Genomic DNA, 13797 nt, shown 5'->3' with positions numbered 1-13797 from the left:
TCACACGACACAAGGCATGCATGTGTCAACTTGTTACATGATTTAAAAGGGGATGCGCTGACAAGGTACACACTGATGCTCCACCATGTCAGCTGAGACTACCTATTTAATAGTGTATTTAAATAATATAAAGCATTATTACTATTTTGTCTTTTTCCCCAGGATGCCACGTGGCAGGACGAGAGTCGTCCATGACGAGGAAGAATCTCAACAAATCCTCGCACTAAATTCTAGGTCAAGATAAAAACCCTAACCGAACGACATGACAGCGCTGATGAGGATGAGTAGAGAGAAATCTCTGGATTAAATCAACGGCTAGGAATCGTCCAACTTCAGGGCTTGATATCCAATGATCCGGAACTCAGATTGAGATAAGATTTTACAGGTATCTTCATCTTTATGTCCGCTTTCCACCCATATTGTTCAATCTTGAGCTCCTTATCGTTTTAAAAAAATATTTAAGCTCACTTCCTCCTACAAAGGCAAATTGAAAGAAAGTGAAGTTTTGAAGGTTCCTCAAGGGTCTCTTGGTGTCTCCAGTGCTTGAAGGGGTTCAATAGAGAAGTGGGGAGGTTGATTTGCATCAGGAAGATGCCTTGATTCCGGTGGTATATGGGGATCTGAGGTTAACCTCTTTCCTTACATTGAGTCTTCTCCGACACACTTAGGTAGTGCATTTATCATCATCATCCATCACCTTTATCTATCACCATCCACCATCTACCTCTATCATCATCCATTATCTTCCCCATATAACATCATCTACATTCATTAAATGTGTCCCTTATACTGTTATGATTTCATCACCTACCTCTCTCCTTCCGTTTAAGCAAACACAAATAACTACCTCTCCCGTTTTAATTACCATTCTACCTTATTTTCACTGCCTCCATCACTGCATTCACTACTGTCCATGTCACAACCATCGCCACCGTCACTATCCCATCTCATCTTCCCATACTCCTACATGATAAACCTTAATTCACAAACCCTACATTGAATACCCCTTTTCTTTGCTCCCATCTCGTCTCACATCATCGTTTCGCGCTATTACTCATGTCTATCTTCTTGTCGTACTCAACGATGCAATACTAATACTAGTGGTATCACTTGTCAATCTTCTATAATTCTTCCTACCTCTATCGTAATCACTATCTTTACCCATTCGCTAGTGCGTACGCTATATGTAACCCTTCTCATCTTCTCGATTTCACCCGAGCGAGAGAGGATTTCCCTAATATCCATTTCTTGTGGAGATGACCCTTACTCATCACTAGCTAACTAAATTATTTTACGAGTATAGTGATTGTGGAAGGACCACAAAAAGCTTACAAAGGCCAAACAAGGTTACTCATCTTTGTCGTCAACAAGCTACCAAACCATTATCGTTATTAGCATCCTCCATAAGTGTTGTTGTGGTGTCTTTCAATTCATTTTTGGAATAAAATTTTAGTTTTCAGTCTTGTGATCACATGCATTTGTATGATGATTTACATGTTATGTATCTGCTTTTAGTCAGTTGAATAAATGTCTAAATGTGGATGTTAGCACAAAGTTTAAAATGTTTCATGCATCATAGTTTTTCGTCAGTTGTAATTATCATGAAATTATTAAATTTGTTGACTTCTATAAAAAATATTGAAGCCAAGTAGTCAATACCTACTTATGTTTTAAGTTTTAATGCAGAACTTTGGTATGTCATTAATGATCCATGGGTAATGAAGGAGGCACATATTTGGAACCAAATATGAATTTTTTTTCCGTGGTACATCCTGACACTTTATCATAGATAAAAAGGTAATTCAATAGTCAAATAACCAAATATAGATGACATTCCGGAAAAACCAAAAAGAAAATGCCAGAATAAAAAAAGGGATCTGGATTTGAATTAAGCAACACAAAAAAGGGCTATAAGATACTTAAAATAAGTAATGGGGCCATGGCCCAACGGATTCAATTTAAGCATCTGAATTCCTAGATATAACATAACCTCTCTGTCTGTCTCTCCTTACTTTTAGCTGAAAGAAATTTACTACCACTGTCATATAGTGTTCAAGACCTTGCAGTGAAGGTATTATTGGAATTTGTTCTTACATTTGTGGTGCAAAGCTCATGTCTTGTACGAAATATTCAGACTCTAAATTGAATCACTTGATGTTTAAAATATATTGTCTTATCGTATTTCCCTTTTTCAATTATTTGTCTTCATAAATCCTACACTTTGAATTCTCTAACTCTCCATGCTAGTTAGACAATGGATTCCCTGGTCTTGGTTTTGCACCAAAGAAAACGAGGGTGATAACTTGACTTAATCCTTATCGTCCTCTATTTTAATGTTGATAATTCCTACCCTTTTCGTCTACATGCTAATCTTAATGAAGATCAAATGATCGTGTTGTCCATTGAAGAATACTACTTAATAAATGAAGAAAATGTTTTTTGGACCCAACCAGGCTTCATGATTCAGGGTTATCTGGTTTGACTATTCAAACTGCCCTTTGTTCAGCCCTCTCTAAATTAACCCCCCCATAGTGGGCGCCTAGTAGGATTTGTTGGGTTCTACGGGCTTGATTGACTATTTAAAATGATTATTATTTTGTGAAATGGACGGATAAAATAAGATTTGAATTATAAATTAGAGGATGATCAAAGCACTTTTGTGGAATAGATTTCACTCTCCCCATGTTCCGTTAAAGATCACTTGAACATTGGATCTCCTCTTCAATCACATCCAATCACATCATAAGAAAATACATTTTTCAGAGGGAGAGAAGAATCAAGGAGACACTCAAGCCTGAATTTCATGGGCACTAAAAAGGGTGATCCACATTAGATTTCTTTTGGACAGTTTCATAAAATTCCTAATAACTTCAGATATATCCTCCAACGTCTCTAGATCTAACATACGTAACCCTCTTGGCCCATGTATCAGTATAGTTAATAAAATTAAAAAAAGCCAATCAGATTTATTGATCAACCTTATTAACCGACTATATATAAATGTTAACTAATTAATTAAAAGTTAATTTGATCGAATCAATAAGTTTAGTGCTTGCTTGTGTGGTGCTAAGCTATACCTACTCTGGAGGATTGTATCAATATATCATGAAATATTTACCATCATCAGTTGCCTTACATATATTATCATCTATTTGTGTGACTCCCAGATGAGTTAGAGTATCGTTAATGATCAAACTATAATCTGTAATTCTAGTCGATACTAATGTAAACCAAACATCATTGGAGAACTTATTATCTAACATCCCTACTACCTTGGCTAGGGAATTCAGTTGGTCTTCTTCATTGTTTCAATCTCTTCTCATATTGAGGGTAGGCAATTCCATCTCAAGAATCCAATCACTTATCAGACTTGCTGCTATATTTTAGCTAAGAAGTTTTAATATCTAATATCGATATGTCCTGATATCATTGTATGCCCTTGTGGGAGCTTTTGGGTCCAGATAGTGCATATCATCCACATATATCAAATCTTTTATATCAAACATATTATTTTAAATAGTTTTAATACATTTTCATATCTGCGTAATAAATAAATGTAATTAGAAGTATAATTACGCCATTTCCCATTTGTCTTAGTGGTGAGTAATTAGCCTTGCGACAGCTTGAGCAAGCAATTGACGACTGGGGGAGAAGACAGCAAGCAAAGGGTAATGCATGAAACAAACATATGATTTCAATATGACTCTAACATTGACTGATCTGATTCGAACTGTTCATCACACCACAGAATTGAAACAACTTGCTCTCATTGTTCAAATTAATGATCTAGGCACTGAGACCAACCCTAAACATGGGTGATTAATTACGCACTTTAAAATTTTGAACCACACTTCGTGCAACCCACATAGCAGTTGTTTCACAAAACACATAAACCCTGGGCCAAAGCGCTTGTACAACCCCTAGCTACATCTCTTTCTTATCTCTCTCATCTTTCTTACTCACTTGCTTTTATCTCTCTCATCTCTCTCTCTCACTAGTTTTTATCTCTCTCATTCCTCTCTCACTAGCTTTTATCTCTCTCATCTCTCTCACTAGCTTTTATCTCTCTCATCCCTCTCTCACTAGCTTTTATCTCTCTCATCTCTCTCTCTCACTAGCTTTTATCTCTCTCGTCTCTCTCTCACTAATTTAATCTCTCTCATCACTCTCTCTCTCTCACAAGCTTTTATCTCTCTCATCTCTCTCATCTCTTTCTCACTAGCTTTATCTCTCGCATCTCTCTCTCTCACTAGCTTTTATCTCTCTCATCACTCTCTCTCTCTCACATAAGCTTTTATCTCTCTCATCTTTCCCTCTTATCTCTCTCTCACTAGCTTTTATCTCTCTCATCACTCTCTCTCTCTCACTAGCTTTTATCTCTCTCATCACTCTCTCTCTCACATAAGCTTTTATCTCTCTCATCTTTCCCTCTTATCTCTCTCTCTCACTAGCTTTTATCTCTCTCATCACTCTCTCCTTCACACAAGCTTTTATCTCTCTCATCTCTTTCTCACTAGCTTTATCTCTCTTATCTCTCTCTCTCACTAGCTTTTATCTCTCTCATCACTCTCTCTCTCTCACAAGCTTTTATCTCTCTCATCACTCTCTCTCATCTCTTTCTCTCTAGCTTTATCTCTCTCATCTCTCTCTCTCTCACTAGCTTTTATCTCTCGCATCTCTCTCTCTCACCAGCTTTTATCTCTCGCATCTCTCTCAGTCACTAGCTTTTATCTCTCTCATCTCTCTCTCACTGGCTTTTATCTCTTGCATCTCTCTCACTCACTAGCTTTTATCTCTCTCATCTCTCTCCCTCACTCGCTTTTATCTCTTTCATCTTTCTCTCTCACTAGCTTTTATCTCTCTCATCTCTCTCTCTTACTCACTGGCTTTTATCTCTCTCATCTCTCTCACTCACTAGCCTTTATCTCTCTCATCTCTCTCTCACTTGCTTTTATCTCTCTCACTCACTAGCCTTTATCTCTCTCATCTCTCTCTCACTTGCTTTTATCTCTCTCATCTCTCTCATCTCTCTCCCTCGCTTTATCTCTCGCATCTCTCTTTCTCACTAGCTTTTATCTCTCTCATCTCTCTCTCTAGCTTTTATCTCTCTCACCTCTCTGTCACCCACTAGCTTTCATCTCTCTCATATCTCCCTCTCACTAGCTTTTATATATCTTATCTCTCTCATGCTGGCTTTTATCTCTATCATCTCTCTCTCACTAGCTTTCATCTCTCTCATCTCTCTCTCTCTCTAGCTTTCATCTCTCTCATCTCTCTCTCTAGCGGTTCTGCGCGGTTCAAATTTCCGCCCCAGAACCGCCCCACGCACCATCCACGTTAACGCCTATAAATACGTGCGCGTCAAGCTTTCCACGCCTTCTCCATTCTCCTCCTCCAACGATGGGAAATCCTTCCCTTTCCTTCTTCTTCTCCTTCTTCCTGTTCTTCTTCTTCTTCTCCATGCCGAGCTTCCCGTTCCTCGTCGCCGGCCAAGATCGGAAGACCGGCGGATACACGAAGATCGCCAACGTGAGCGATCAACACATCGTGGAGATCGCCGAGTTCGCTGTGGCGGAGTATAACAAGGCGACGACCGGCGATCTGATCTTCCTTCGAGTCGTCAGCGGGAGACAGCAGGTTGTGGCCGGGATGAACTACGATCTTGTCATCGAGGCCGCGGATTCTGGCCGCGCGCAACTGTACGAGGCCGTCGTCTGCGAGCGCGCCTGGGAAAATTACAGGCGCCTCGCCTCGTTCGAACCTGTAAGTTGATCGCGGATTGTGATGAATTTGATGTAAGATAAGGAGTGAATTCGCCTGTTTCTCTGTCTAGGAATAAGCGATGAGATGTCGTAATTGAAGTTTGTGTGAGGATTGATGGATCATCAATGGTATCTGAGATGAGTTAAGAATTCATGCAAGTATCGAGCGCGCCTTGGAAAATTACAGGCGCCTCGCCTCGTTCGAACCTGTGAGTTGATCGGAAATTGTGATGAATCTGATTTGAGATGAGCATAAAATTCACTTATTTCTGTGTCTAGGAATAAGTGATGAGATGTCTTAACTGAAGTTTGTGTGAGGATTGATGGATGATCAGCGGTATCTGAGATGAGCTTAGATTTCATATAAGTATCGGGCGCGCCTTGGAAAATTACAGGCGCCTCGCCTCCTTCAAACCTGTAAGTTGATCGCAGATTGTGATGAATTGTTGTAAGATGAGGTATAAATTCATTTATTTGTCTAGAAATTAGTGAGATCTCGCGATTGAAGATTGTGGAGTAGATTGCGGGTATAAGAACTCATATAAGAATCGCACAGCAGGTTGTGTTCAGAGAATTGGATTGATGGCCAATAATGTCTACTGCAAGAATTGAAGATAATACTTTTCATGCACTATTCAATGACATGATTAATTATGCGCATCAATCGTAGGAAAACTGGTGTTCTTTATTTGCAAGGGCCAGTGTCAGTTGTTAATTTTCAAAAACATTGACCAAACTTTTGATTCAATCTCCTTTCAATTAGGAGGAATAATTGACCGAAAATTTTGGCAACATAGCTGTGGGAGGTGGCATTTTTATTTCTCGACGTTATGATAAATACTAGATACCTGACAATTTTCCACGAGAATCAAATTTTCCATGCAATAAATTTAACATTTCACATCCTATTTATTGCATGGAATATCCCGTTTACAATATTGAAGAAAAGAAGTGGCTATTACATTTAATTGCTCGGTCTTGTAAGTTGGTCATCTTCTTTTATTTTATGAAATCTTTCCAACTTTCCCATTTAAGAGCTGTTCCTACCAAATTTCCTTCAAAAAATGGAAGCAATCAGGGTATCAATTATTGGACATACTTGTCGAGATGTCGATTAATCTCACATTCTAGTTTTTAATTCACGATTAAAGTGTGAAAGGAAATACTAAATTCTCCTCAAACTGCATCTTTAAAGACTATCTTAGGTGACTTATCATTTTCAATAATTGTTGCTGAGATATACTCACGCTCTAAACCGATAGCTTTGATTTGGAATCTTTCCATACAAAGAAGATGTTTTATTGAAGAAAAATGACCACCAAGAATTAAAACTATACGATCAAGCTTTATCAATTAAAACCAAATATCAAATCTTAAACCGTAAGTGGAAGATGGGATCGGACTTAATGCGAGATATCGATAACTGCAGAAAAGCTAATTGGGGATAAAAAAGACACGGCTCAAAAAACGTTAATATTGTCCTTCTAAAAGTCTACTGGAAATCGTTGCGAATATAAAACCAAACAGAGAGAGCAAATACTATATACGGTGTGGAAAAATAATAAGAATTATCGATAGGGCGTCTGTGATACACGTTAACAGCATGGCCGTGGCCAATCAGTCCCGAAAGATGGTTAACTTAATGGTAGATTTCTTCATTGCCCGAGAATCTCTGAAAGAATGAATCTAATCAAAAATAGAAATAATGATGAAATCAATGAGATCTAGAGTCTAATGCAAATAAGCTAAGCCTCAGAATTGCAGAATGACATCATGACCATAGGTCTCTGTCCCGAAAGATGGTTTAAAACAGTTTCGTCATTGGCTTTATCAAATAAAATTGATTAGGATGAAGTCTGACCATTCAATTTCCTCCACTCTAACTCCTGGATACTTCAAAAATAACGGCAATGACAGTAAAAAATCACGGTACAGAGAACAAGATTCAAGTGAAACATGTTTTAAGCAAGAATCGCATAGAATCGACCGAAACCAGCGTTATCAAGACATCATTAGATTGTATGATCGTCGGAAGAGGCATCAGGCCAAAAACTCAAGGATCGGAATGGAGATTGCGCTCCATGATTTGATGTTCCGGAGTGATAAGATCGAACGAAGAACACAATACAAACGAGCATTGAAACTAGGATCTGAACTCGTAGTCAAACTAGAACTGAAAATAAGCAGATGAACAAGAAGTCAATAACGATCTCAATACAACTCGGCGCAGTGGAGAGGAACTTCCCGCTGTCAAGACGATCTCAAACGGCGAAATTGATCATAACCTAACAATAAGGGAACCGTGGAGGTATTTATAGCCTTTTGAATAGTAACGTTGTCGTCTCCTTGACCGCTCGATCTTGAACACTGCTTAAATATCCACCACGTGGTTCTCCAACTAATAACAACCGTCGGATGGCGCACCGACGATTCAAAGTTCTATCTAGACCCAGCTGGCGGATGACGTGGATAAGATTAATAAACTAATAAACTTCTGTTCGTCGTTGATTGGATCCGTGATAAAGTAAATCTGTTGTCGAAAGGTCGATGCCGATCGGACGGCCCAGATCATCTCTACGCCAGGCTGGCCCCGCCTCAAACGGTTACGACTAAGAGATAGGCCAGAAACGCCCCGCCCCTTGTCGAGATAAGCCAACGGACGGCCGAGATCGAGCCGATCCCTCTGTATTTAAACGGTCACCGGGCATTTAAAAAAAAAAAGGAAAAATCGGAGAATTATCCTTTTCTGTTAAAATACCGAATTATTGAGAAATTAAAAAAGGATAATGCGGTCATTTTATTGGGTAAAAAAGGGGGGGGGAAAGGCCCACGCCTCGTCACCTTCCCTTTCCCGACGTATTTTCCTGCGGATCGACCTCTCCATCTCTCTCTCTCTAGAAATCTCTCCCTGTCTATCTCTCTCTTGGAGTCCGTTTTCTATTAATACCACGGCATCTCTCTCTCTAAATTTTCCTTTTTGTGCAAGTTATTTGGGAATCATATCTGGTCCGCCATGTTCCTCCCTCTTCCTCCTCACGTTGCTCTCTCGGCTGGCATGGCGAATTGAATGTGGGATTGACATCAACACGGAGGACGGGAAATCTGGAGGATGATGAAAAGTTCCTCCTCCGTCGTCCGTCCCTCGCCGATGCCGCAGCTCAGATCTTAGCAAGACAGGATTCTCCGCCTCTCCAGATCGGTGAGCACGTCTTTTGAATCCGCAGATCTTGAGATTGTCGTGGAATTTCAAATTTTCCGATTCTTTTCTCTCCAATTTTGATCCGCGGATCAGATCCTCGATCTAATTTCGATGCATTTTGGATCGCCTGCCGTCCGATCTGATGTCTGTTGAAAATTTCCTCGTCGTCGTGGCGTTTTTGGAGCTTTGTTGTTGCTCTCTGCCGATCTAGAGTCCGCGCAATTTCTGTGAAATTGTAATTCGGATCTGCGGCGTCGTCGTGGTGCCGAATCGCGTCTGGAAATGTTATTCTGATTTCGATTCCTAATGCAGATTTCTCGTTAGCCTGGCGCTTCGCTCTAGCGATTGGATTGCATGTTGGATGCAGGATCGTTGCGCCGGAGTATATTTAGAACGCCAAATGGAGTCCGATCTGGGGAAGCTGTTCATCGGAGGAATTTCTTGGGACACGAACGAGGATCGCCTCAAGGAGTACTTCAGCAATTATGGCGAGGTGGTGGAGGCCGTGATCATGAAGGATCGAACCACCGGCCGCGCCCGGGGCTTTGGATTCGTTGTTTTCTCGGACCCCGCCGTGGCAGAGCGCGTCGTCATGGAGAAGCACATCATCGACGGAAGAATGGTACTCAGAAGTCGTCTCTGATCGCCGATTACCAATTCAAACGCATAATTCAAAAGAATTTATCGTCAAACTTCTTTCAATCGTATCATCTTCTCCAATCAATTATCGAAATCATGATAATTCTCAATTCAAACGCCGAATTCTGACAAACAACTCATTGAACTTTGTTCAATCGTGTCATCTTCTTCAATCCGTCATGAAAATCTTGAGGATTCCAAATTCAGATGCAGAATTCTGACGAATTTATTGTTGAATTTCGTTCAATCGTATCATCTTCTTGAATCGATTTATCAAAATCGTGATGATTCCAGATTCAAATTCGGAATTCTGCCACATTGCTTGTTGAATTTCGGTCGATCGTATCATCTCCTTCACTTACCAAATCGTGATGAGTGATTTTCGTTCCGTCGCATCTTATGTTCCTACTTTCTGCTTCTGATTCTCGAGCTGATTTCCGTTCAATAACATCATATTTCCCTACTTTCCGCTTCGTTCTCTTCGACCAAACACCAAAATCCAGCTGATCTGCGTTCAACCACATCATCTTTTACAACACCCCGCGTCTCGTTCTTCAACCAAATCGTGATGATTTTTCGTTCAAGCGCATCATCATTCCTTACTTCCCACGCCTTGTTCTTCAACCAATTACCTGAATTCGCTCAGAATTGGTTGAATAGCATCATCTTTTTCCACATCATCTTCATCAATCAACCACCAAAAACCACGCCAACCTCGTCATATTCTCCTAATTTTCATTTCTTCTCCAACCCATTACCCAAATCACGCCGATTCTCCCACTTCCTACTAAAATCGCATCATATTTTCCCAGTTTCTGCCTCCAATTCTCGTATAAATCGTCACAACTCCCCAAAATCTCCAATCAAAAACCAAAAAAAAAAACCGTTCTAACTCTTCCCCCAATGGATCATCAGGTGGAAGCGAAGAAGGCGGTCCCGAGGCAAGACCAGCAGACCCCAACAAGAACCAACAGCCCGGCCATCCACGGGTCCCCAAACCCGGGACGAACCCGAAAGATCTTCGTCGGCGGGCTCGCGTCAACCGTCACCGAATCCGACTTCCGAGCCTACTTCGAGCAGTTTGGGACGATCACAGACGTCGTCGTGATGTACGACCACAACACCCAACGGCCGAGAGGCTTCGGCTTCATCACCTACGACTCCGAAGACGCCGTCGACAACGTTCTAGTCAAAACCTTCCACGAGCTGAACGGGAAGATGGTCGAAGTCAAGCGAGCCGTCCCCAAAGAGCAGTCCCCCGGCTCGCCTCTCCGTTCCGTTACCGGCTACAACTACAACATGAACAGGCTCAGCACCTTCCTCAACGGCTACAACTACGGCCCAGGCCCAATAACGGGGTACGGCCTCAGATTGGGCCAGCCCAATAACCCCCGCGCCAGGTTCAACCCCGGCTACGGCATCGGGTTAAACTTCGACCAGGGGCTGACCCACGGCAGAGGAATCAACCAGATATACACCGGGAATTCTGAAAAGTTCGGCGGCGGGGAACTATACGGCGGGGTGAATAATTCCGCCGGATCCGTTTTAAGCTCGGTGGCCCGCGGGTCCTGGGGAAACGGCGGGCTTCAGCAGGCTTCGGTTAACAGCGAGAACAGCTTCATGGGGGCCGCGGGGAGTTTGATGCTGGGCGAGCTCGGCAATGGCGGGGTCAACTGGGGAGACTCTTCTTCTCTTGGAGGAAGCCTGGGGCTTGGCTTTGGAAGGCGCAACAGAGGCGGGGATGTCGGGTATAATAACGGGTCCGGATCCTACTCGGATCTCTACGGCGGGAGTTCCATTTATGGGGATCCGACATGGCGGTCCTCTTCCTTGGAGCTGGAAGGATCCAACAACCCATTTGACTACGGCTTTGGCAGCGGCAACCCCTCTTCCGACGGATACGTGGGGTCTTTCAATATTAGGCAATAAATTAGAGGTCAGTCTGAAGGTATAAGTTTTTTTTGATTGTTTTACGGGAGTTTTCTGATTGGTTGTTGTCTCTGTCGCAGGAATTGATTCCTAGGAAACAGAGCTTTTACGTTAGATGATTAAAAAGAAAAAAGAAAAAGGATTCGGTCTCCTCTCCAGCCCGCACGGTTAGTTCTTTCCTTAAATCTAACCGGAGAGTTCCTTCTTAAATTCGATTTCGGTGAGTTAAAATATGAGATGAGTCTTGGTCTTTAAGGCGTCAGGTTTGAGATATTCTTTTTCTTCCTCTATTTTTTCTCCTTTTTTTTTTAAAGACGCGCCTGGCTTTTGTTCCTCCGTGATTTGTTGAGATGTGGAATCCAATTGCGGGACGAGAATTCGGGGGAGGGTTTGTGATTTGTGTAGGCTTCATTTTTTTTTGTCCTTTTTTTTTCTCCTGTCTGATAAAAAATCCGTTAATGTAATGCCCGGCGGAATCCCGGGTTCTTGTTCACTCCACATTTTCTCATCTTGTGTTTTATCACTCTTTTTTTCCTCAAAAATGTTCAAGAAACTTTATTGTTCGTTGTAATGAATTGATGATTTTTCGGGCGTGGATATCATCAGCACTTGTGATGATCAACCTTAATCTTGACTCCTCATTCATTTTTTTATTTAATTATATTCATGGAGATGTTTTAGAAAGGACGATATGACACTGCTTTTCCGAAGGTGGAAATAGATTGAGAAAACAGAAGAAAGAAACATAGTGCTAGAGAGAGAGAAAGAAGGATATTGGTAGAAAGAAAGAAGGATAGAGAGAGAGAGAGAGATGACATCTCATTTCTCTCTCTCTCCATCTTTCTTCCTCTGTGGGTTTATCTTCCAAGATTCTATCTCTTCCTTTCCATGAGAAACAGAGAGAAAGAGTTGACATGGTATATCTGTCTCCCTCTATCTCTCCTCCTCTCTCAGTAAATATATATGTCCCTCTCTATTTCTTTCTCTCTCCCTCCCTTTCCCTCTCAGTCAGTGGTTTCTATAGATGTCAACCCCTAAACCCTAAACATCTGTAATTATGTATAAATTCCTAAACCCTAAACTCCATTCTTGTGATTCCCCACATTTGACATCATGTCTTTGACTTTTGACCTATTTCATGAGGTAAAGATCAAGGTCAAAGTCAACAGAATGGGAGGTTAAAATTTGAAGCCATCAATGGGTCGACATCGAACCCTCAGCGTAGATTATATAAAGATTAGGGAGACAAGATAGGAGCTGATTCTAAGATTGGGGGGCAGAGGCAGGAATGAATCTGAGAATTTGCACTTGAGTAATGTGATGGAGAGTCTATTAGGTTTCATCTTATGGAAGATTTTAGGATTTGGCGTTGAATCTTGAGGACTTTCTCAAAGCTTTATTGCTTTTGTTGCCATTAACAAAACTAGCGGATGTTGTCATATTTGGATTGACAGAACCCTTGATAGAGTAAGGCTGAGAAATTTCTAGAAGGGAGAAGGATTAGATCCATAGGAAGCTTGTGTTAATTGTCAAGGATGAGTGTATTACACATGAATGTGAAATATACCTTGGTCAATTGCATCTTCAAGAAATAAAACTAAATGCTCTTGGGATGAGGCCTTTTGGAATGACATGAGATGACAATCTGAAGTCCCTAGGTAACAATGTGGTCACGAGAAGCATCAACAACCGTTGACCCAAGAATCTACCCAAAGGGATAAGTGAAGAGACGAATGTGTATCTGAATAATTATGGCCTGTGTGAATTTGTTCAGGGATTTCTGATACTTATTCTTTATGATATTTTTTTATAAAAGCCCTAAACTTTAAGTATGTCTTCTGACATTCAAAAGGCCATTTGTGTGTGGTCCATGAATCAGTCTGGTAAATAACTCTAATGTCTTGATAACTTTTATTGGCCAGCTTTATGAATTATATATATAAAGATATAGATTAATGGATTGAGGATTGATTGAACCCAAGAGATAGGTAGAGGTCAAAGTCAACAGAAAATGAGGTTAAAATTTGAAGCCAATTGTAGATGGACATCAAACCTTGCAAACATCATGTAAAAAAAAGGGGGACAAAATAGGAGCTGATTTACATGGGAGTGAGGTTGGAGAAGGCAAGAATGCATCTGAGGATTTGTGCTAGAGTGATGTGATTCATCTCATGGAGAGTCTAGATGTCTCATTTGGTATAAGAGAATAGGATTTTTGACCTTAAATCCGAGTATTTTCTTGAAGCTTTGTTGCTTTGTTGTCATTCA

General features: G+C 41.0%; 1 protein-coding gene, 2 non-coding genes and 1 pseudogene across 4 annotated transcripts; 2 read left to right on the top strand and 2 right to left on the bottom strand.

Annotated features, from left to right (window-relative positions):
* Positions 1-5366: 5366 nt before the first annotated feature.
* On the top strand, positions 5367-5885 carry LOC144712010 (cysteine proteinase inhibitor A pseudogene; annotated as a pseudogene).
* A 1454-nt stretch (positions 5886-7339) lies between these two features.
* LOC144712566 (small nucleolar RNA SNORD96 family) lies at positions 7340-7426 on the bottom strand. The gene has a single exon (XR_013583831.1). It is a non-coding gene; the product is annotated as a small nucleolar RNA SNORD96 family (small nucleolar RNA).
* An 83-nt stretch (positions 7427-7509) lies between these two features.
* LOC144712565 (small nucleolar RNA SNORD96 family) lies at positions 7510-7590 on the bottom strand. Its single transcript, XR_013583830.1, has one exon. It is a non-coding gene; the product is annotated as a small nucleolar RNA SNORD96 family (small nucleolar RNA).
* Positions 7591-8701: 1111 nt separating this feature from the next.
* On the top strand, positions 8702-12126 carry LOC144712009 (heterogeneous nuclear ribonucleoprotein 1-like). Of its 2 annotated transcripts, none has more exons than XM_078586187.1 (4): positions 8702-8961; positions 9329-9583; positions 10516-11536; positions 11610-12126. In XM_078586187.1, exons 2-3 carry the CDS (start codon positions 9362-9364, stop codon positions 11527-11529), a joined length of 1236 nt encoding a protein of 411 aa, XP_078442313.1. In that variant the 5' UTR covers positions 8702-8961; positions 9329-9361; the 3' UTR covers positions 11530-11536; positions 11610-12126. The 2 variants fall into 2 exon arrangements, with proteins under 2 accessions (XP_078442313.1, XP_078442312.1); XM_078586186.1 differs by having other exon boundaries at positions 8705-8961; positions 9274-9583.
* Positions 12127-13797: the final 1671 nt, after the last annotated feature.

This window comes from Wolffia australiana, chromosome 14 (genome assembly GCF_029677425.1).
Source record: "Wolffia australiana isolate 7733 chromosome 14, ASM2967742v1".
Lineage (NCBI taxonomy): Eukaryota > Viridiplantae > Streptophyta > Magnoliopsida > Alismatales > Araceae > Wolffia > Wolffia australiana.
Note: the sequence above shows the minus strand (reverse complement) of the source record. Positions and strands in the feature narration are given on the sequence as shown.